The 24,880-nt window shown below is 43.7% G+C and overlaps 1 protein-coding gene across 1 annotated transcript in view; it reads left to right on the forward strand.

Moving 5' to 3' along the window:
- LOC130019411 (protein POLR1D-like) overlaps positions 1-16,580 on the forward strand; it is a 64,479-nt gene extending 47,899 nt beyond the window's left edge. The window contains exon 3 of the mRNA XM_056110051.1: positions 15,405-16,580. Coding sequence (XP_055966026.1) covers positions 15,405-15,681 — 277 coding nt within the window. The 3' untranslated portion in view covers positions 15,682-16,580. The remainder of the gene's footprint in view (positions 1-15,404) is intronic.
- The last annotated feature ends 8,300 nt before the right edge of the window (positions 16,581-24,880 follow it).

Here is a 24,880-nt window from a genome sequence, read left to right on the forward strand (position 1 = left end):
TAGCAATGATTTCTTTGACAGTTTCTTCTTCATCAAGGTTTTCTTCCCGTCCCTCTGGGACTCCAATAATTCTTATGTTACCCCTCTTGGCTTCATCACGATCTTCTCTTGCCATCTGTTCTCGAACTGTGAGTCTCTTTTCCATTTTCTGCTCTTTTCTGACAAGACTCTGAACTTGATCTTCGAGCTCACTGATTCTGTTCTCAGCCGCTGTTACTCTGCTGCTGAGGCCTTCCACTGAGGTTTTCAATTCGGCTACCAGGTTTTTCAGGTCCGACATTTCCGATTGCATTTTCCTCATTTCTGCCTTCAAATCCTCTTGTCTTTTATTGGCATTGGTTTCCATTGTTTCTTTTAGTTCCCTAAGCATCCTGAGTAGCTCCATTCTGAATTCCTTGTCAGAGAGGTTGTCTATCGCTATAGTACTGTTGGTGTCGTCTGGGCTAGCCTCGTGAATAAGAAAGTTTGGTGGACTTTTGCGTTGCTTTACCATTGTGACCAGTGTGGTTTGGTCCGTCACACTCGCTGCTACTGTTCTAGTTGAGTGAGGAGAGGCTGCCAGGAGCCGTCCAGCTTTGTTGCTGCTAGATGCGCCTCTTTACCTTTCTGAGTCTGACCTTCTTCTCAATCAGGCGTTATTCTTTGTTTTATAACTGACATTGAGTGAAACTTTTAGAGGCGTTACTATTTATTACTGAACTTGTATAGCTGTTTTCGAACTGAACTTTTGTTGGAAATGGAGTAGGCGAGTGGGATTTTGTTGAATTGTAGTGGAAGAGGCGAGAAATTTTGTTTGGTATTAGGTAACAAGTTGATGTAAAGGATGAAAGGATGCAGGTCCAAGTTGATTGAAGTGAGTGATATACCTGCGGCCGCATAAGCGGCCGCCCGCCCGGAAATAGGCCACGCCCACTTTTAGGCCACGCCCCCTTCTTAGAGGCCACGCCCCTAGATAATCCCAGGCCACTCCCTCCCAGGATCCTGGGATCCGCGCTGTTCTCTGGCAGGGCTCGCTCCGCGGGATGGGAGGGGCCGGTGTGCTGCCGCGCGGGGCTCCGGCTGGACGCGCGCTGGGGCTTGGGCTCGCTGGGGGTCCTCGCTCTCCTCCCTCCCTTCTCCTGCTGGGCTCGCTCCGCGGGCCGCGCGTCCGGGTTCAGGGGCGGGGCTCCGCTCGGGTCCTCCGACCCACCTGGATGGGAGGGGCCGGTGTGCTGCCGCGCGGGGCTCCGGCTGGACGCGCGCTGGGGCTTGGGCTCGCTGGGGGTCCTCGCTCTCCTCCCTCCCTTCTCCTGCTGGGCTCGCTCCGCGCAGTTGTGATTTTTAAAGAAGTTCCTTCATAGGAAATTCTTTGCTCTTGTTGCTCTTAGGATTAGATCTCTTTGGCTCATGCTATTTTAACTCCAGTGTGTCTTGGTGTTTTCTGTTTGGGTTTATTCTGTTTGGAATAATGCTATGGGTTTCCTGTATGTCAGTGTATGAGTTGATCCTTAGATTGGGGAAATGTCTTGGATATAATTTTCCTACCAAAAAGCTGCTCCTCATTTTCTCTTAACACTGCTTCTCAGACTCCTATAATCTGGATATTCCATGGATCTCTGATGTTCTCTTCATTGTTTTCAGTTCTTTTCTCCTTCTGTTCTTTTTGTATGTTTCTTTGTGCCTTGTTTTCAAGCACATGGATTCAGTCTTATGCTTTTACCAGTCTGCTTGTCCTCTCTACTGTTGTTTGGTTGGGATGGGAATGGTGGTGGTATTTTTGGTTTTGGGCCACACCCCACAGTGCTCAGTGGTTACCCTAGATCTGTACTCAGGAATTACTCCTGGCAGTGCTCAGGGGACCATATGGGATGAAACCCAAGCCAGCGCTTTGGCCCACTATTGTTGTATTTTTAAATTTTCATCCTGTGCTCTTTGTTTTGATGACTTATGATCAAAGTTTCTGCTACTTTCTCTTTCATTGTTATTGTTTAGGGCTGGAGCGATAGCCCAACAGGTAGGGTGTTTGCCTTGAATGAGGCCCACCCAACCAACCTGGGTTCGATTCTTCCGCCACTCTCGGAGAGCAGCTACCCGTGACGTATTTGATATGCCAAACACGGTAACAACAAGTCTCACAATGGAGACATTACTGGGCCCGCTCCAGCAAATTGATAAACAACGGGAGGACAGTGCTACGGTGCTACAGTTATTGTTGAAACTCTTTTCCGTTTTCAGTGGACAGCTTAGCCATAGTCACTTTGAAATCCTTCTTTAGGGTAACTTGAGCATTCTTGTGTGCCAGGGGCCCTTCCCAAGCTTTTGACACCATCCACTAGTGCATGTGAGTTCCTCCATTTCTTCATTGTGTATGGTGTGGATCAGCAGAAATCTTCTGCTAGCCTGGGGCTGTTGCTCTCTGCTTGAGGCCTGGACAAACTGGATGGTGTACAGATGAGCTTTGTATTGGACCAGTAGGGCAGCCAGACTTACCTGTCACCCAGGCCACCAAGCAAAATGATTGGTGTGCTTCCACAGGTGAGGTCCTAGCAGGTCAGTGGGTGGACTTCCCAGTGTACCCCTCTCCCATCAGCCCCCCCTTTCCCTCTGTTAATGTTTGTTTTGCATACTTTGATGCCTCTTCATTTGGTACACATATGTTATATTAAATCCTCTCAGTGGATTAAGTCCCTAATCCTTATATAATATTTGTCTCTGTTCTCATTTCTTTTTTTTTTAGTCTGAAGTCTATTTTATCTGATTGAGGCCTGTCATTCCCTGCTTCCTGATGCTTCTGTTTGCCTGTCTGATTGCTCCAAGCTTTTGCTTTTTACCACTGAAGCTCAGGGGTTTCTCCTGTGGACAGCAGAAGCAGGATATTGGATTTTGGGGTCAGGTGTTCCATGTTTTTCTTTTCTTTTCTTTTCTTTTGGTGCAAAGGGGTTACTCCTGACTCATAAACTCAGGAATTACTCCTGGCGGTGCTCAGGGGACCGTATGGGATGCTGGGAATCAAACCGGGGTAAGCCGCGTGCAAGACAAATGCCCTACCCACTGTGCTATTGCTCCTGCCCCTGTTCCATGTTTTTTATTCATGATTGTAGACCTTGGACGTTTTGTGAAATTATTGATGGAAAATAATTTGCTTCATTTTTCACTGTGAATTCTGGGTGTTATGGAAGTTTGTCTCTGTGCATTTATCCACTTCTCTTTCATGACCTTTATTTTGATATTTGCTTTTTGTAGTGATATCTGCTCACCTCTTCAAATTTGTTTTTCCTGTTTTTGTCTTGATCCTTCCACAATACTTATATCTAAGATTCAAGCTTATAACCTATTCTAAATTTAAAGCAAAACAACCTAACAGCCTGTGAACAGATAAACAAATTGAGCTTATATCCATACATTTATGTCTTTATTTATTTATTTTATATCCATACATTTAATACTATTCAATAAATGAACAAAGAAATCAGAGAACGTACAAGGGTCAGGCACTTGCCTTGCATTCATTGACCCTGGTTCAAATCCCCTGACCACATAAATGATTCCCCAAGCATTGGGCCACACCCTACGGTGCTCAGGGCATACTCCTGTTTCTATGCTTAGAAATCACCTGAAGAACCAGGGATCGAAAAATAAATTATCACTCGATTCTTTTTCTTTATTACTATTTTTTTTTTTATTTTAGAGAAGGGAACTCTATTCGCAGTGAAACAGTAAGTTGGGAAGGGTGTCCACCAGAACAGACAAGAAAACAGCTGTGAAAGAGGGAATGGGAATCTGGTTTTGTGCCCAGCAGTGATAGAGTGGATACTAATTTACATAGATTCCAGTAATTTTTCATGTATGTATTCACGAGGAGGTTCGTGTTCTTGAATATTTAAGGGGATCAGTTGTTTCTAGGCATTTCTCCAGATGGAAACCACATACCCAGATTGCCTTGGTACTACTACTCACTGACTTAGTAGAACTCTGGTTAAAAAACAAAAACAAAAAACTTCTCTATCAATTTGAGCTTTTTCCCCTAGCAATTTGTGGGAGTACTATCACAATTAGATGACCAGTCCCACAGAATTATTTGGTACGTTTTATTTGACGTTTTCCAAATCTCTCTGCCATAGTACATGATTCCTTTCCACACAGTGAAGCAGTCATTAAATTCACATTTTGGTTAATGAGGGGGAAAAGGGGAAAAAGAGGCATAGCAGGAGCCCAGGAGATGTCTCAAAGTGCTGACATATGCAAAGCAATTGCTTAACTTCTACGCTCACCCTGCCCCCAGTTGAGTAGCTTTTTAAATATTTGCTCATTTATTTATACATTATTAAATAATAATAATAGGGCTGGGAATGTGGTAGCTTAGTGGCAGAGCACTTGCCTGTCATGTATGAGGCCCCAGGTTCAATTATAGCACTACAAAAATGAATAAGAATGAAATAATGGTTAAAATTCATTACTTATTTAGGTAGATGGTTTGGTTTTTGTTCGGGGGCTACACCCAGCAATGCTCAGGAGTTAATTTTGACTCTGCACTCGAGAATCACTCCTGGTTGCCTCATGGGACCATATATGATGCCAAGATTGAACCCGGGTCAGCCACATACAAGGCAAATGCCCTATCCACTCCATTCTCTCTGCAGCCCCAAATGATTTTTTTAAGGAAAATAACTTTTTTATTTAAAAAATAACTATTTGCAAAAATATATTGAGTAGAGTAGGATTGCTTAGTGTTTTTGCATACCTATTTAATGATAGACTTATAAAAGTGAAATTTTCATTATTATTAAATAAAATTATTATGAAGTCCTTTAATCTGCTTTGGCTGAATCAGGTGTAATTTTGTAACATCATGCACTGGCATCTTGAAAATATTTAATTCACCAAGTTATTAAGATCTTCAGAATGTTGGCACATTTCAGTACCTATTAAAAACCACATTTGTAAGTATCACCACTAATCTCATCAGAAAAATGGCTCAAGTGTTGGAGACCTGTCAAGTGCACAGTGTTCCATACAACTGAATTTCTTCTAGTTTGAAAACTCCAGGATCAAGTTCACTGGCAGCAACTACTGTGAGTTGTTTTCTTTGCAGTCACTTCTCTCGAATAGATCCCCTGGGAGTTCAAATAGTTGCTCAAGTTCTTTTCTGTGAGACTGTTTTTGGTGCAGCACACAGATAAGGGCTATGAAAGAAGGTCTGATCCAAGAACAAGCATCGCTTCTGTTTACTGGTGCTGGGACAGAGAACACCTTTCTCTTCCTGTTCATTCCAGGACAGCATCTTGTTCCCCATCTGCTCAAATAAAGAGAGAGTGTGTGTGTGTGTGTGTGTGTGTGTGTGTGTGTGTGTAAAGAAAAACTTCTACTCACTAACCAAGTGATTCCCACACTTAACTGTACATTTGAAATCATCTGGGGACTTTCACAGAATGCTAATATCTGGACCAAAGAGAGCTTAATGGACTGTATTGCATGCTTTGCATGCAGGAAGCCCATGTTTCATCCCCAGCACCACATGGTTCCCTGAGCACTGCCACACAGCAACACTGGTGTTGCCCAAAACCCAGAAAGAAGAAAAAAGGAAAGAAAAATATATAACATGTTGATATTTCTATTCTTCACAAAGATTATAGTATTATTAGTTTAGGAATATCCTGAGCTTCAGAATCTTGAAAAGATACCAAGGTTGGACTGGAGAGACAGTACAGGGGTTAGGATATTTGCCTTTCATGTGTTCCTCCCAGGTTCAGTCTTGCATAGGGTCCCCTGGGTCCCACCAAGGTGATCCCTGATCACAGAGCCAGAAGTAAGCCCTGAACACAGCCAGGTATTGCACAAACAAAAGGGTACCATGGTTATTCCAAAGAACACAGAAATTTGAAATCTACCATACTAACTAGGAAAAAGAATGATAGCTGTCAGCTCAGGAGAAGTCAGGGTGTTCCCTCACCTCCTCCGGGCAGGCCCCTCTACTGTCCCAGGTAGCCCTTGCTCTAGGTCCACGAGTCCCATGATCCATTTATATCAAGTGGCCTCCTTGAATCCATCTCAGAGGAGCAGACCATCTGCTGCTTGCTGATGGATTGTGGGTTGTTTTCCTGAACATAAATTTTAAAACAGAGTGAGAGTGAGTGACATTGTTTTTTCTTCTTGGATAGTCTATAAAAAGACTTTAATGAGGTCATTGAGCCATTGCCAGAGAGATTGCTGAACCAAAGAATATGCAAGTGGGATGCCACTGTTTAATTTTATAAAGAAAGATCATTTAGTGCTGTGTACTTCATTGGATGCCTTTCGACAAAAGAATATTTTATGAACCTATTCTTGACAGTGACCTTGGGAAGCTGAAAAAAATGGCTCATGTGACTTCCTTTTAGTCAGTATAAAGGAATGCATCAGCACAGATTTCAGAAATTTGCCCGGCTTCGTTGTTTGCCAGGCAGGTTTGTTTGTTTGCAGTGCTAGAGATCAAAGTCAGGGCCTCCCACATGCATTGCCAGTGCTCTACCACAGAGCTCCATTCCCAGAAAACCATTTTTTGTTTTGCTTTGTTTTTTCCTGTTTGTATTAATTTCAGCTTATCTAGCCCTATACGATTTTTCAGTTTAGTGTTTCTCGAGATGGAGAGGCTTATGTGTTGGTACTAAACGTTCCAAAAAGTATTTTGACCTCTCCCTCAATATAAGAAACATTTTAACAGGGTTTTTGTTAAGTCAGTTGTTCTAAGGGAGAGGCCATTGTGGTATATTTTCCATTTCATCAGACTCATCTGGTGATAGAGAATCGCCAATGTTTTCCTGTTTTATGTAATCAGAGATTGATTTTTAACAATCAAATATTTTTTCTAGTCTCTATTTTTGTGTTTTTCTTTTCTTTAATTTTTTGGGGGGTGGCTTTGGGGTCAATTCCTGCAATGCTCAGGGAATGATGGGGTGCCAAAGATCAAACGTGGGCCTCCCACATGTAAAGCACGTGCTCTGCCATTGCGCTCTCTCTCTGACTCATGGCCTGTGTTCTTACTCATTTGAATATTAAATTTACTGAACATCAGTAGGTATATTAAGAAGAAGATCCCATACAAGTAAGCTGCCAGAAGCAAAGAAGACTCTCCTGGCCTCTAAGCTATCAATTTGCTGGTTGGATACACCCAAGTGAGCAGGTGAGCTGTGTCTCACGCTAGAACCAGCAGGAAGGGGACGGAAAGTTCAGATTTCAAAGTGACTCATGGGTGAGTCTCTTGGCGTTATTTCAAGATCACAGAGATCCAAAGCCTTTTCATTATAGTAAAAGGACATGAAGCCCCAAGTCTCCTAAGGCCCCAGCTAACTCACTGCTGATGGAACTAGACCTTGATTTCTTTATTCTTTGGGGACCACACCCAGCAGTGCTCCGTGCTTACTCCTGGCTCTCCACTTAGTAATCACTCCTGGCAGTGCTCAGGGGACCATATTGGATACCAGGGACCAAACCCAGGTCAGCCATGTGCAAGGCAAGCTCCCTACCTGCTGTTCTCTAACCCCTGGAACTTGGTTTCTTGTATCTTGCTTAATATTCATACTGTACTGTCTCACTTCTGTAGATTATTGTGTAGTAGCAGACAGAGACTTCTGCTTCTGCTTCTCACGTACCTTACATGTCTAATTATGAAAGTGAATCAGAAAGCCCTGGAAGTATTCCTATTGAATCATACGGCTATGGAAACAGTTTGTGCAACAACGAGAAGATGCCAAGGATGATTGCCTGCCCAGGACTCCACTATTTTTAAGCCTTTTCTTTTTTCTGAACTTCACCTTCCCTGCCTTCTGTTTTTCTTGGTATTCTCCTAAAGAACATAAATACATAAGCAGCTTGAAGTTCAGCCTTGCTGAAGGACTTACCATGATGATTACCATGATATATGAAAGATTATCATACTTTTTTGGGGGGGTGGGGGCTGGGAGTCATACCCATTGGTGTGCAGGGCTATTCCTGCCTCTGCTCAGGAGTGACCCCTGGCAGTACTTGAGGGTGCATATGTGATTCCAGGGATTCAAGGCAGGGTCGGGGGGATGCAAAATAAACCGCCTTAACTAACCCCTGTACTATCTGGCCCAGATTAACAGATTTTTAAAAATAAGTGTTGCAGATAAAAATGCGTTTTGTTAGCTCAGTTTTCATAACTTTTAGGTATAGTTTAGAAATAGTACATCGACCTTCTCATCTTGAACCTCAGCAAAGTATATGAGTGGTAATATGGTAATTGAGGATCAATAGTTTAGCTATGGGGATTATAACATTGTTAAGGAATTTTCCAGGTAGCCACATACTGAGACATTGGATTGTAGCACTGTAGCAATGTCCTTCTGTTGTTCATCGATTTGCTGGCACCAGTAACGTCTCTATTGTGAGACTTACTGTTACTGTTTTTGGCATATCAAATACATCACAGGCAGCTTGCCAGGCTTTGCTGTGAAGGCAGAATACTCTCAGTAGCTTGCCGGGCTCTCCAAGAGGGACAGAGGAATCGAACCTGGGTCAGCCTCGTGCAAGGCAAACGCCCTACCCACTATGCTATCACTCCAGCCCAAGACATTGGATTACCACTTCTAAATTGTAAGTGCCATACGTAGTATGGTAGTTTTGGCAGCATTTAACGGCAAAATGTGATTTTTGTTTTGGAGATTGTTTGATTTGGTTTGGTTTGGGTTTTTTTTTTTATGGTGCCAGGGACTCAACCTCGGCCCCAGCAAAATCAGCCTCAGCATGCCATACAGAAGCCTTCTGAATTAATCCATAGCTTCCAAACTGACCGCTTTGAAAGAAAAAGGCATTTTTTTAGAGTTCAGCATAGATAGGTACACTTGGTGTCTAATCTTAAGTCTGACAGAGCTGTTGTGGGCGCTTTCTGAAACAATTTTCACCAGTCTCATTATATTTAGCGTTTTCTATCCACTTATGTCTTTAGCACTTTAAATCCGGTTCTTCCCACATGAGCTGGTATAATTTTCTAAAACCAAAAATAAACGTAACAAGCTGGGGTAAGAAAGTAAACATTGTATGGGTCATAGAGACAGGAAAAGGGCCACATTGCCCTGGAGCCCGTCAGTTCCCACCCCAGCACATCCTGGGGCAGAATCAGTGACATGGAAGCTCGCTGGTGCTAGGGCACAGAATGTGCAGGGACTTTGACCTGTGTCCTTACTTGGGATCCAAGTTTGCACCTCAGTGCTGCTATGACAAAAGCTCTAGGTTGGGAGCTAGCTGTCATCTAAATCTTAAACCATATATCATCTAAAACCAATGTTAGCTTATCATGTCATCAAAAATACAGGGGGAAAATGCTATTAAGCAGAGCTGAGAAACAAAAAGGAGAGAGAACAATAAAGTAATTTCCACACAGGATGAGTGGGAAAGGGGAAAGTAGTTTTCTAAATTTCTCTAAAGGGTGTTTTCTTTAGGTTTTCTTTATAGTTTTCTAAAGAGTGAACATGCAGGGGCCAGAGCCATAGTGCCATGGGTTGGATACAGCCTTGAATACAGCTGACTCCACTCAGTCCTCAGTACCCCATATTGGCCCCCTGAACACTACCTGGGTTAATCCATGAGCACCACTGGGTGTAGCTCAAAAACCAAACAAAAGGATGAACGTTCAGAACATGAACAGAGAATGTTTTCAGCTATAAGGGACTTCAGAAATTATCTGCTCATCTCAACCTTATGTGTTTTATCTGAGGACCATGTATCAACTGAGCATTTATAGAAGCACAGAGTTAATACCCAGTAGCCCATTGACTGTGATAGCAGTGAAGAATAGAGTCATCCTCTAACATGAAACTTCCAGATAGAGAAGTCTAACCATTTAAGTCCCAGATATTTTCAGTTTTAATTTCTAGCGGTAGGGCATTTGCCTTGCGCGCAGCCAGCCCGGCCGAACCGGGTTCGATTCCTCTGCCCCTCTTGGAGAGCCTGGCAAGCTACCCATGATGTATTCGATATGCCAGACACAGTAACAACAAGTTTCATAATGGAGACGTTACTGGTCCCGCTCGAGCAAATTGATGAACAACCGGATGGCAGTGCTACAGTGCAGTGCAGTAAAGTAAACCAGTTTTATTTAAAGAAATTTAGAGAACTATTGAAGGAATGAAGCAGAGAGAGAGAGAGAGAGGTGGTCAAGAGAGAACATGAGCTTCTTCAGGGGGTGGAAAAGGCCAGATAGTTAAGATTTGAGGTTGAGATATGAAACTCCAAGATAGACAGTACATTCCATTTTAACCTTTTTACCTAAACATTTCTATGAAATTTCTGATTAACTCTTACTTCTTCACTCTTTGTGTATGTTTGATTTTTGGACCACACCTGGTGGTACTCAAGGTTTACTCCTGACTCTGTGCACAGCGATCCCTTCTAGAGGGGTTTCGGGAGAGGGGGTTGTCAACCATGTGCATGGCAAGTATCCTACCTACTGTGCTATCTCTCTGGCCCTCTCTATATATATGTATGTGTGTGTGTGTGTGTGTGTGTGTGTGTGTATACATATATATAAAACTTTTTTTTAATTGAGAAAAAAGTTGATGTTGTTTAACTTTTATTAGCCCAGGTGATTTATGAGAGTTTGCTATTCTCTTGGGTTGCTATTATGAAAAACTTTTGCTATATTAACTTACTTGAGTGTAATAAATACTTATATAAACATATATTCTTTTCATGAAGAGAAGTGTATAATAATAAGAATAATTGTAACAACAAGGTCTGAAATTCCTGTTTCAAAACTCTTGAACTCAGATAAATTTATAAACCTAGATATGTTAGAAAGGTATTATAGTGCATAAGATGTGCATTTTGCATTACAGACCTGCACACAAATCAGTGATCGTTCCTTAACAAAGCTTAGGGAGGCTTCTACTGAATGAGATAAAGATTGAAAACAGATAGCTCAGAAGTGGAAAAAAAAAGGTCAGGTTTTGCAACAAATGGGTTTTGTTTTTATTGGGGTCATAGATGGGGGGTGGCATACCCAACAGTGCTCAGGCTATTCCTGGCTCTGTGCTCAGGAGTGACCCCTGGCAACACTCAGGGGTTGTTTTTAGGGATTGAACAAAGGCCTGCTTGCAAGACAAATGGCCTATGTTATCTGCAGCCCCCAAATAGGTTTTGATGTCATTAAAAAAAAATACTTGGTTTTCAGAGGAATTTGAATTGTGAATCAATTACAGTTCAGAGTTAACATTTATTGAGGACTGACTAAATGCTCAGTACTGTGCTAAGTGCTTTATACATGATCTCATTAAATACTCTGCCATTCCCATTTACAAGTAGGGGAAATTGATGCAGGGAAGCATTTACAGGCCAACATCATTCCACAGTTTAGGTAAAAGAGCTAGAATACAAGACAAAGCTAACATTTGCTAAGTCCTTATTATGTATCAGGTATTGTTTTAAGTACTTCACACATTCTCATTTATTTGATCAGCACCCAACCCTTTAAGATTATTAGTAATAATCTTATCATTATGCACATTTAACAGATAAGAGGCAATGGAAGTTTATATAAATGCATAAGGTTCACTCTGACAATATGCTCCAGACTATATGTGCTTAGCCAGTGTGAGTTATATGAGTACATTGCAATAAAACATCTGACTGTGAGATTCAGCAAAACTAATTACCACATTAAAGACTCAAGCAAGTCTTTCCCAATGGATTTCCTGAAATATCAGCCTTGATGTTACTCTTCATTTTTCTTTTTTTTTTCTTTTGGTTTTGGGGCCTCACCCAGTGATGCACTGGACTTACTCTTGGCTTTGCACTCAGCAGTCACTTCTGGCCTGCCCAGAGACCATATGTGGTGCCAGGAATGGGACCCAGGTTGGCTATGTGCAAGGCATCCACTGTTCCATTGCTCTGGCCCCTAGTGTTATTTTTCTTATACTTGGATATATTTAGTACAGATTTTATCATTTCTTTGTGCTGAATCATTTATTTACCTGTCTTTACATCTTCTTATGGGCTGGAGCGATAGCAAGCGGGTAGGGCTTTTGCCTTGTAATTGGCCAACACGGCCCACCCGAGTTTGACTCCTCCGCCCCTCTCGGAGAGCCCGGCAAGCTACCGAGAGTATCTCGCCTGCACCGTAAAGCCTGGCAAGCTACCCGTGACATGCTTGATATGCCAAACACAGTAACAGTTGTCACAATGGAGATGTTACTAGGCCTGCTCGAGCAAATCGATGAACGGGAGGACAGTGACAGTGACATCTTCTTGTATCTCCCCTACCCTATCTCATTGCTTGCTTAGTTACTAAAAGAGAATAAACATGCACTTACCCATAATTTCTACAATATCTGGGCCTTTTAGAAGACACTTTCAAAACCTTGCCATTCCTTTCAAGTAACCAAATTTGCTCCAAGCCATCGTAAACTTTTCACCTCGAGTAGAATTCTGAGCACAACTACTGCCTTTGATATTAAAAGAGGTGTGAAGAGATATGTGAAGGCCAGTATTCTTGTTGACTTTATTCTGGAGAAAGCATCTTCCTCTCTAGCTATTTATTTGGCCACCATGTTGACTCTGCGGTTGGCAACAGCAGCTAGAAGCTGTGAAACATGTCTTCAGATTTGATGCCCTTGGCAATCTAGCAGAATTAATTTGTGGTCATCTGAGTGACTTGCCATGTTAATGGTGCACTTACAGGAAAATTTTCACTAGGAGTTACCAAAGGTTTTATTTGGATATCCTCGGTTATTGTTCTATCAATAAATATATTAACTTTTTTTTTTTTAAATGTTCAAAAACCTTTCCTCGTTCAATCCAGAGAAGACCAGACTCATCTTAGGAATCTTGAGATGACTCACTCAGGTGAAAATAGTAAGGAACCACTGTCTAACACCAGCTACCCTTGGCAAGTTCCAAATACACCTCTCATTATTTATATCCTACCGGAATATTCTGATGCAGACCACTGAACTGCCAGTGACTGTACCAGGAGAACTCAGCAGGGACCTCAAGTAAGAGAGGACGACCCACCAGGGAAGGGCCTGACCAGAAGCCCCTGCGCTCGACTCCATCCTGACTAAGGACTGTGTTGCCTCCAGGAAGGGTTCCAGATGGGAACAAATTGGGGCACAGTCAAGCAGACAGCCCCTGTAACTCCCAGGAAGCTGAGCTCCCTGGAAAACCCCAGGCTGCGTCTGGCCCCTGAAGCAGAGCAGCCTCCTCCCCAGGCCCCTTGCCCTGTGTCTCAGGGCTTCAACGCTCTTTCCCCGTAAAGTCTCCTCCCTGGTCAGCATGCAGGTTCCTCAGCTCAGTCCTTCCCAGTGTCAGGTATGAGCCCACCGTCGGGCCTCGAGAGGTTCCTTCAGTAACCAAAACACCTTTTTTTTCCATTTCCCCATGTTGAAGTTTGTCCTGCAGGTCAGTACTGTCGTGTTGTTCTGTAACACGGTGTGATACTCTTCTGAATCTTTGCCAGCTCAGGGCCTGAATTCAGCGTGGCCTCAGGCCACTGCAAAGCCTGTCCTGCCTCTCCCCACATTGCTGCCTATTTCTGGGGCTATCCCAGGAGGGATCTACCTCCAGGAGGTTCACACGTGGCCTTGCTTGGAACTTTTGAGGTAACCTTAATGCTGCTGTGCGTTTTTCTAGAAACACAGGGAAGGGCTACAGGAAGCTGGACTGCTTTGTGCCCCACCCCCCTTGCAGTTCTGTCCTTGCTTTTCTCCATCTTCCTGCCTTCTTGACGCTTCATCTCATTGGCCATGACTTTGAAATGCTAGCACTAAAAGGAAAGACAGCAAAACTCCTGTGTTGTCTACTCCCTCTCACACTGTTTCTGCTGTACATGCCAGATGCTTTTCTCCTTAACCTTCTTTTCCTCCTTATTCTGGTTCATTCCCCCATCACTTTTCCAAGTCTCTCCACTAATTACGCCCAGCACATTGGATTGTTTTCAGATATATTTTTTTTCTATAATGGTTCAAAAGCTACTTATTTGCAGGAGACCTGTGTGAGGTGTGTATTGGTTTGGTTTTTCCCACGTTCATCTCCACTTTCAATGCTCTCCAGGCTGCCTGAGGTGCTCTGCCTTCGTATAAGTGTTAATGCTCCATCAATGACTTCTTGTCCTCTACTGACATACACGGTACTAGATCAAAAAATCATTGCAGAGGTATCGTGGTGGGTTGGTCTAAAAGGATTGTGTGGGATTATCTTTAAATCAAAGTTTGATAGAAAGATGGATGTACAGAGTAAGGGAAATGGCTCAAGGGATTAGTGGGCATGCTTTACATGCAGAGGATCACTGGCAGCAACCCTCGAGCACAGAGCTGGAGTAATGCGCGATCACTACACTTGGCCTTGCATGTAACTGACACCACATGTGACACATGGCCAGGGGTCACTATTGAGCATAGAACCAGGACTAACTTGTGGAGGGAGAGGGAGGACAATCAGCATTCCAGCCTACTCTTAAAATACAGCTCCTCCTCCTATGACAGAGAAATATGTAGGGGTTTGTTTTGGTTTTCCCAAACTGGAGGGTTTACTCTACATGAAAAATGAAACAAATACTCATTTTGTGTAAGTATATGCATATACATACTGCATATACATGAATATGTATATGCAGATTAATTATCAATTTAATTTACAATATACCCTGTCGTGGGAGAACATGAACCATGAAGCTACATTATAGAGCTTAACAGGTGGCCAGAGCAGTAGTACAGTGGAGAAGACATTTGTCTTGTATACAACAGACCCAGATTTGATCCTGGCACCATATATGGAACCCTGAGCACAGAACCAGGAGTAGGCCCTGTCCCTCCACCCCCCTGCAAAAAAAAAAAAAAAAGATGTAATTAATTGCTCATGAGTTCATCCCAAGGGTGTTCCCTGAGAGAAAGAACATGGATAGTATTAAAGTGCTTTTTTAAGGTAAAAGGCAATTATTAGATTTTGATTGATTCCTGCGGCAACTTTAATTTCTGGAGTAGATAATTTAACATCAGTATTCAAAATATACAGCAAGAATCAAAAAAGATACACTTTTTTGTTTCCTCAAGAAAAATGTACATTCACTCTTTGGTAATTAAAAGGGCATAATCAGTTTAACTCAAAATGCAGATTATAATCAGGTCAAGCTTGTTATTAGGGAGGAAATATTAAACTATTCCCTTAATTGACTTTGTGGTCACATACGTACTTAATAATAGTAAAGTTGGTTCTAGTAAGAAAGTTCAAGTTTTCAGATAATGCCCAGTTGGCCCGTCTCAAAAATTCTGAGTTTTCCTCCTTGTACTCAGTGTTTACACTAGGTGGCATGCAAGGAAAGCTGAACAAAAGCAGAAACTTGACTCTTCCAAGAGAGAATTCTTGGGCACAAAGCTTGTGCATCGGGTCTAGCGTGTGGAATGGGTGATGTGTGATTTTTCTCTCTTTGTCCCCAGGATGAAGTGTCCTCTTGCTGGCACCAATAAAAGATTTCTCATTAACACAATTAAGAATACGCTGCCCTCCCATAAAGAGCAAGACCAGGAGCCAAAAGAAGGCAGTAAGGAGCCGGCAGCGAAAAGCCAGGCCCCGAAAGAAGAAAGCCGCAAGAAGCACCGGTCGCACCCCTACAAGCACAGCCTCTCAGGCCGAGACTCGGTCCGAGCTTCCCCATCCAGGTCCAGGAAGCGGAGCAGCAGGGAGAAGAGTGACAGGCGCTCCAGCAGGCGATGAGCCCCAAGAAGAAGCCAGCTATCACCAGCCACTTGCGCTGTGCTCTCTGCAGCCAGAGCTGTGCAGAGGTTCTGGAGCAAAAGCCCTGACCTGCCCAAACAAACAAATACAAGTGATTTTTTTTCTCTTTCTTTTCTTTTTATTTCTTTTCTCTCCCCCCCCCTTTTTTTTCTTATAGCGGTTCCTTTGTTGGGACCAGCAGAAAATGACCCAGAAACTCTTCAAGGAAATCAGCACAAAGAGCCTTGCTCTGAAAATGTGTTGGCAAGTTTAAACTACTTTAGCAGCACAGTCTCCATATGTATTATTTTTATGCTGTTTTGTTTGAAAGTTAGTTTCAGAATAAACCTAAAACCTCTTAAGTTTTCAGAGATTGGCAAAATTAGTGGGAATGTTCATGATGTGCTGCAATTGTGGTCATTTCTCTAAAATTTCTCAAAAAACAATAATAAAATACTCATAAATCCTATACTTCACTGTTTTGGGTAACAGATTAAAAATTTAGAAGTCATCTGGCCAGTAACCATATTTATGAAAAGTTTTAGTGCTTTCAAGACTAGAAATTCACCAAGAAACTCTTGAATAGCTCTGTATTTGTTTTCATGTAAGTGAGCATTGTAGAAAATTCTTGCAATGGCTTTGAATTTAGTGTTCCATGATTATTAATAACCAGGGGTTTGAAAATTGTCTCCTTTTGCTTTCTCAAACTTAGAACAAATTTTCTATATTTAGTTTTTTAGAGAATGTAAGTTTTAAGTGGTGCTTTAACAAGAACCCTTAAACATTAAAATTAACAGTAATTTTTAGTGCTCTACCTTATTTAGCTGAAGACCTGTGATACCACTCTTAGGGTAGTTATTTCAGAAATCCTGATTTTAAATAAAAGTGTGTTTACAATGCCTTTCCTCAAGACCAGTGTGACTCTGTTTTAATGTACAATTATAAACCTTTCAAACCTGTATTCCTCCTTTCATACTCCAGAAAATTTCACCAAGCACCCTCTTCACCGCCCATAAAAGGAAGAAGAATCTGTCTCTCTGTGTCCCCCTCCCCAATTTTCCAAAGCGTCTGACCTTATGCCTGGCTGCTCCCAGATAATCGCTTGCCACAGGCTGCTCTATGCTTCCTGGCAGCCAAGAAAAGCCCTTTCTAAACACTAGAAAGGAGCACATCCGAAAAGTTAGCTTCAGGGTGTTTAGACAGAAACCAGAATGGATTGTGTGAGCTACCCCCACCCCACTGCCCTGCTGCTGTCTGAGCTGCAAGCTCAGGAGTGATAAAACCCACAGCCTACCACTGCATCCTGACCTAGAACCCAAGATCCCGGGACCTCATCTGAGCAGCAGCACACCTTCCTTTCAGACATGCAGGTGGAATGTTTTGGTTCATAGGATTTGAGCCAAATCTGATTTTTGCATTATTAACCTGTGTTATTCTGCTGAGTTTGAGATATTTCGTATTTCACATAGCACAAAGGGCTCATTCTATTTGGTTTTTGTTTAGCTTTGGAGCCACAGCTGAACAGTTCTCAGTGGCTATTTACTCCTGGCACCATATCGAGGAGAGGGGGGTCCTCTGCTGGCAGTACTCAGGGACCATGCAGTGCTGGGGATCAAACCTGGACTTCCTGCTTGCATAGAATGTGCTCAGCCCATTGAGCATTCTCATCCTGAGTCTTAAAGTTGAAAAAAAAATTGTAACTAAGCAAAATCAAGTTGAATTACCTAATTTTGCTGTATACTCCATTGGAGATTTTGTTGTTACTGTGTTTGGCATATCGAATACATCACGGGTGGCTTGCCAGGCTCTGCCGTGTGGGCTAGATACTCTGGGTAGCTTGCCGGGCTCTCCGAGAGGGGCGGAGGAATCGAACTCGGGTCGGCCATGTTGGCTGTGTGCAAGGCAAACGCCCTACCGCTGTGCTATCCCAGTAGGTTTTTAAAGGAAATAATTATAATGAATGCATTCTTGTACTAAGGAATAAGAAGGAAGCTTTTCAGCCTTTAATTTACTTACTTTTATTACATAACCATATTAAAGGACAAGAGTTCTACGCAATTATTTTCCCTTTTGAAACCACTGTTCCACAATCTCTATTAGGGATATAGGGTTAAAGGAACTCTCATCCACTGCTGGTGGGAATATTGTCTGGTATAACCCCTGTAGAAACAATGTGGAGAGTTCTCAGGAAACTTAGAATTGAACTGCCATATGACCCAGCAATACCACTTTTGGGCATCTACCCCCAGGGCATAAAAACACTTTCAAAATAACATGTGCACAACATTATTCATTGCTGCACTCAGAACAATAGCTAAGAATCAACCTAGGTGTCCAACAGATGAATGGATTACGATGATGTGGTATATATACACAATGGAATACAATGTAGCTGCAAGAAATGATGAAATCATGCAGTTTCTGCAACATTGTTGGAACTGAAAAATAATCATGTTGAGTAAGCCAAAAGAACAACAAACACAATGATCTCATCTCTCTGTGGTATATAGAATAACTGAATGAGTAAGTGTAGTAGTAGGAGGATGCCTAGATCACCCTTGACCCCAGTGTTCAAAGAAGAGAAGGACAGAAGAAAAGCAAGGGGAGAAGAAAAGAATGGGAAGTAAAGGATGAACAGGCATCAGGCCTTCAGTTATACTGGTAGTAGGGTGAGTGGTATAGACATACATCCAAAACACAGTCTCAGCAAAACGGAAAACATGGGATCTAAGATGCAGATGCAGCCCCTGGAGCTATAAGCTGTGACTGTGAGTGAAGTTGACAGACGGGAATGGGGCCCGGGAGTTGTGGGTGAGGAGGAAAGTTGATACTGACAGTGGGATTGTTGTTGAAATATTATATGCCTAAAACTCAGTAACTTTGTGGATCACAGTTCTTTAAAAAAAAAAAGTTAAATAAGTAAAGAAATAAAAACCAACTCTGTTCCAGTGGCCGAGAAGATAACTCTAAGGGTGTGCGTGCATGTGCTTTGTATCCAGAGGCCTGGATTCAATCCCCTTCAATCTGTGGTCCCATGAGAACCACCAGCTGTGGCCTACAACCAAAAATAAATAATCAGCCACTTTCCACATGAAAATCTAGAATCTTTAAAACTTCCATGCGGAGCAGCTAGTTTCCTGCATTTATGTGTCAAGAGAATATATTGTCTCCACTCTTATTCTGTATGCAGTAGTGTTACAGGGAAGGCATTGGTCCTGAGATACACCCCAAATTCCTCCTATACAACCCACATACTGGCTCAGCTGAGTTTCCATCTACCTCAGTGTCACTTCCCCAAAAGAGCTGTATTTAGAGATCACAGAGCCCAAGACAGTGAATCTCGCCCAGCCTCTCATGTTGACTGGCTGGCAGGCCTGATGGGAATCACTTCACTGAACTACCTCCTTTATCTGCTGGATGTTTGGACTCGGTCCCTAATTTTTTATTTGGGGTTTTTTGATTTAGGGACTATGCCCAACAGTACTCAAAGGCCAGAGCTGCATTCTGTTCAAGGGCCACCCGTGGCAGTACTCCAGGGACCATGCGGAGCTGAGGATCCAGCCCAGTCCTCCCTCATGCAAATCATGTGCTGCAGCCCATTGAACTGTCTGGATCCTGGATTCCTAACTTTAAAATATGTTGATGAAGGGGGAAAATGCTGAGCCTTATGTTTTAGGAACTACTTTCGTGCTTCCACCATGAAATTCTGAAGTTCCTTTTGATTTAAGAGGCAGAACTGCCTAAATTTTGGGTAAACTATTATTCTTTCATAAATCAATGAAAGAATGATTAATGAAATCATTGATGCACCTTGGCATGGAATTTAGAGTCCTACTTCTTACCCTTATTCTTATTACTTTGGTTTGGGGACTATACCAGAGAGGAGCACTGCAAGAAACTGGGACTTGCCTTTTAACCAGATCAATGTACTTTGGGAAGTCACAGGGTGCTTTATGACCAGAGAGAGAAGCCTGCTAGCAGTCTGGTGTTGACTTAGGGAAGCTGAGTCTACTTGTCTTACTAGGCGAATAATATCTCTTAACCCCATCATTCACTCAGTCTAGTTTGACAATTGTTTTGCTTACTTCAGGAATTTGCCCTCAGGATCTATGGCTTGATCACTTGACATCCCATTACTCATCGATTTACTCGAGTGGGCGCCAATAACGTCTCCATTGATCACTGTCACATGCTATATTGTAGCCCAATGGCATCTGCTCGTTCTTGGAATATGAACAGCCTCAAACCGATCATTTAGGGTCTTAACGAAGAAGTCTGACCATCTCATAGGTGGGTGGCCACGCGATCTTTTGACATCCAGTGGAATCCAGGCTAGTCCACTGGTCATCTCCAAATCTTATTATGGGTCCAGCCCGTCTGATTTTCGACGCCTTGGCAAATGAGACAGCGTCCCTGATTCTTGATCGTCAACAGCGGTCGGAAATCTGGATTCTTTCTCTCATTTGAGTGAAACGTGTACTCCAAGCATAGCTCTTTCAAATCCTCTTTGGGAGACCCTAATAGCATTCTCATCCTGTTTTCATAGGGCCCAGATCCCTGAGGCGTATGTTAATGCAGGAAGAACAGTGGAATCAAAGAGATGTGCCCAGAGCCAGAGGTTCTTCGTCCTCTTAGCTATCTTCAATGCTCTTGAAGGCGTTCCAAGCCACTCTCTTCCTTCTGCGCAACTCAGGTGCCAGGTCATTCGTCATGTTGACTTCTCGACCTAGGTACACATAACTGTTACATTCGGAGATGTTCATTCCGTTGAGAGCAAATGGAGCGTCAGGAATGAGACCGTTTCTCATAAACATGTCTTCATGAGATTCAGCTGTAGTCTGACCTTTCCACACTCACGGTCAAAGTCGGCCAGCATTTGTGCTGCTTCACTAATGTTTGGTGTTATTAGAATGATGTCATCAATAAAGCGGAGGTGATGTAGTTGCCGACCATGTATCTTCACTCCCATTCCTCCCCATTCCAGTTGTCGCATGATGTTCTTGAGGGTGGCACTGAAGAGTTTCAGTGAAATTGTATCACCCTGCCGAACCCCTCTCGATGTCAATGATCACCTCCCTGTAAAATGGTGAGATCCTGGTAGTGAATCCGCAATACAGCTCATGGAGGATCCTGATGTATTGAATTTGAATGCCCTGTTTGGCTATGGCTTCATTGACCGCTTCTGTCTCAACAGAATCAAAGGCCTTCTTTAAATCAATGAATGTTAGACAGACTGGTATCTTGAACTCCCAAGAAACCGCAATGAGCTTGGTTATCATGTGAATATGGTTGATTGTGCTGAAACCCTTTCGGAAACAGGCTTGCTCACATGGTTATCCTTTATCTATTGTTCTGCCAATCCTATTCAGGATGACTCAAGTGAACAGCTTGTAGATGACAGACAACAGGTAGATCTGGCGATAGTTGCCAGTGTCGTGGATGTCTCCCTCCTTGTACAGTAGTTCAGTCCTGCTGGTTTTCCATTGAGATAGAACCTTGCATTCAGACAGGTAGGGTGTGAAGAGCCGAGCCAGTGTACTGATGAGTACTGACGGCAGGTTCTTCAGGTGTTCGGGTCTGACCTTGTCTGGGCTGGGTGCTGTTTGCTTCTTTACTGATGAAATGGCGTATTGGATTTCAGAAGGGAGAACATGGGGAACGACATATCCATCCTGCAGAATTTGGTATGTGGGCAGGTGGACATGGCTATCGAAGAGATCTGAGTAGAAGTCATGGATGATCTTCTTCATTGCCCTTCTGGAAGATTTGATAGATCCATCAGGATGTCTGAGGGCAGTCATCTTGGTCTTGTGGTTGGTGAAGGATAGGCAGGCATTGTGAATGCTTTTCCCAGCTTCTGCCGCATCTGCTAACACTGCTGCTCTTCTCTCTTTGAGGTCTTCCTTTATCGCTTCTCTGCACTGCCTTGCAAGCTCGGATGTTCCCTTGCGGTTGCCTGAGGCTTGTGCCAAGGCACGTGGGTGAATGAGCTCGAGAGTTTTCAAAGACAGGCGTCTTTTTGTGGCTATCTCTCCCTTGGCATTCTTCGCACAATCATGGAGGTGCTGAACCAATCGATCGTATTCCTTGTCAGTGTTGTCAATGACAGCATCTTCCCATGTTGCCACAGTAGTGCCAAAGAGCTCTCAGTTGGTGGTCATTCTGGGAGTTCTCTTCTTAAACTTTGCAGACCTTTCTCCCTGCTCTGTGAAGTAGAATTTTGCATGAAGGAGATGGTGGTCCGTTCCCGTTTGGAATTTTGGGACAAAAGTGAAATTGGTTAGGAAAGACTGTCAATTGAATATGATGTGGTCAATTTCTTTGTGGAACTGCCCACCGGGAGATTCCCATGACCAACATTTAGATTCGGCCTTCTGGAACTGTGAGTTACCATGGAAGGTCTTGGTCAACATGATGAACTCAGTCTCTCACCCTGTTCGTTCCATTCTAGGCCATGGGTCCCGATGTGGAGTTCTTTGGCTGATCTTCTCCATCCTATCTTGGCATTAAAATCACCGACAATGATCTTGTAGAAGGTGTGGTCTTCTTTATAGAACTTCTCCAGCTCCATGTAGAACTTCTCAATTTCTCCTTTATTATAATTGGATATTGGTGCGTAGACAACAAAGATAGAAACTGCCGGCAGTGAGCCACATCTATTCAAGTGTAATTGTCCGATTTAGGTTGTTAGGCATTCGAATGAATCAATGTTTATGGCCAAGTTCGTGTTGACAAGGACACTGACACCACCGACGCCTCTTTTGTTGCATGTTCTGAGGAACAGTTCTACTCCAAGTGTCAAAAACGGCATGATGTGATTGATGCCTTATCTTGGTCAGACCAATGATGTCGCACTTGATCTTTCACGGTTGCACCATCAGGTCCTTCCTCGATGGATGTATCTAATGCCAGTGTACGTGCATTGAAAGTACAGACAGGGGAAAGAAAGATGGCGGCCGCACGGGAGCCTTGTGGAAAGCAGGTTTGAGCCGGGGCTGGCGGGAGCGGCAGGGACCTCATGGGAAGGGGGGCTTTGTGGGCCGTCCCCCACGCTCCACCGAGGTCGCCAGCTGCCCCCCACGAGCGGCTCTCCGGCACGGCCACGGCCCCAGAGGCACAAGGACTTAGCACAGAAAACCAGCCGCTTGGAGCAGAAAAGCAAATGGACTTGTGTTAAACCTCGCCACCAAGCCTGCCCGGAGGGGAAAGGGCGTTGACCGGCCCGCCCGCTCCTCTCTGGAAAGAAAGATGGCGGCCGCACGGGAGCCTTGTGGAAAGCAGGTTTGAGCCGGGGCTGGCGGGAGCGGCGGGGACCTCATGGGAAGGGGGGCTTTGTGGGCCGTCCCCCACGCCCCACCGAGGTCGCCAGCTGCCCCCCACAAGCGGCTCTCCGGCACGGCCACGACTCCAGGGCACAGAAACCAATCTCTTAACTAGCTAACTTTTAATAGAAATTCTTCCAGGGTCAATAAGTAAAATAGCAGAAATTCAAAACCGCGCGGCCACAATAGCGGCCGCACGACATCATTTTATTCTTAAACCAAGTTGTAGAAAGCAAATCATTTCACAACGCTGTTTCAGCATGTCTGATTGTGGGGGGTGGGTCGTAAACTCTAAACAATAATTGTGCATCTTCTATCGAAATAATCTATCTAGTCAAAGTAGATAGAGTATTAGCTAGAACTCATCTGCCTCACAAGAATTGGGAGGGGTGGGAGGTGGGGGTCTATTGGGGTTCGGGGTTAAAAATGAGTATTGGTAAAGGGAAATGTGTTTGGTATCTACATGACTGAGACCTAAACCCGAAAGCTCTGTAACTTTTCCCACACTGATTCAATAAATAAATAAATTATTAAAAAAAAAAAAAAAGAAAGTACAGACAGTCATTTTTGTCCTTCTTCGTTTTGGCAGCCTAGTTCGGCCCTGAGATTTTATCAGCCTCCCCTTCCTCATCCTTCTTAACACTGCCGTATTGGTGGCGTTTTCAGGGTCAGGGGAATGAGACCCATTGTATTTACTGGTTTTGGTATATCGAATACACCACTGATAGCTTGCCAGGCTTTGCCGTGCAGGCGGGACACTCTCAGGAGCTTGCCAGGCTCTCCAAGAGGGATAGAGGCTTTTAGGGCAGCCTCTAATCGTCCTTGAAGGGGTTCCCATGGTTCAAACCATATTTGAACCCCATCAAATATGGTGCGGTAATCTCTTATTAAGTGTTTTATGATGTGGCTTTTCAGCCGCGCAGTCCAGAAAGCATCCTGGAGCATGGCGGCGGCTGGGTAATGGAGGTAGTGGAGGTAATGGAGGTCTGCCGGGCTGCTGGGAGCAGACAGAGGATCTCTGTTCCTGGGTCCGTTGAGCCTGGAGTCCGAGGTCACAGAGTTCTGCTTCCCTGGTTCTGTGGAGCTTCACTCTTGCGTGAGTCTTGGCCCGAGTGTCCAGAAAGAGTCCTGGAGCATGGCAGCGCCTGGGATCCCTAACCCTCATCACTGCCACATGTGGGCCTCTTCCTTCTGTATTCGCCCTCTGCCCACCACAGGGCCTTTGCATAGGCATTCTGAAAGTTGGAGGCATTCTTTTGCTCCTTCCTAACCCTTCTCACTAAGTCCAGTGATCTATGGCTAAGTGGGCAATATGGTGCCCACTAATCAGGTTGGGAGAGGTCACCAAAATGATGCCTGCCAATGAGTACAGCCTCTGTTTCTATCAGCTGTAAGTATAGGATTGTAAGATTGGGGTTCTGGGTGTTCAGTGGAAGCCCCCTCGCTCTACATGACAGTCATTTCCTGAATGCAGTATTTTGCTCCACGTGGGAGATATGGAGGCAGAGGCCATACCTGGCTGTGTTCTGCAGCTTACTCCTGGCTTTGCACTCAAGGATCATTCCTGGTGGTGCTCAGGAAACCACGTGTGTATATGCAGTGGTGCTCAGGATCAAACAAGGTTGGCTGCACGCAAAGCCGAGTGCCTTGACTCTCTGTACAGTCTCTTCAACCCCTATTTTTGTGTTTGTTGTTTTATTTTTGTGACCTCACTCTTTCTTGGAGGACACCTATCCCTGGTTCTTCAAGGTTTAATCCAATTTGAGTGTAGATTTTGCGGCAGTTTCTAGAGCTCAGAGACATTGCTTCTTTCTACTTAACCATCTTCACATTCCACTCAACAGAAAACCCAATTTCAATTATTTTACTTAGTATCC

This window comes from Sorex fumeus, unplaced genomic scaffold (genome assembly GCF_029834395.1).
Source record: "Sorex fumeus unplaced genomic scaffold, SorFum_2.1 ptg000008l, whole genome shotgun sequence".
Lineage (NCBI taxonomy): Eukaryota > Metazoa > Chordata > Mammalia > Eulipotyphla > Soricidae > Sorex > Sorex fumeus.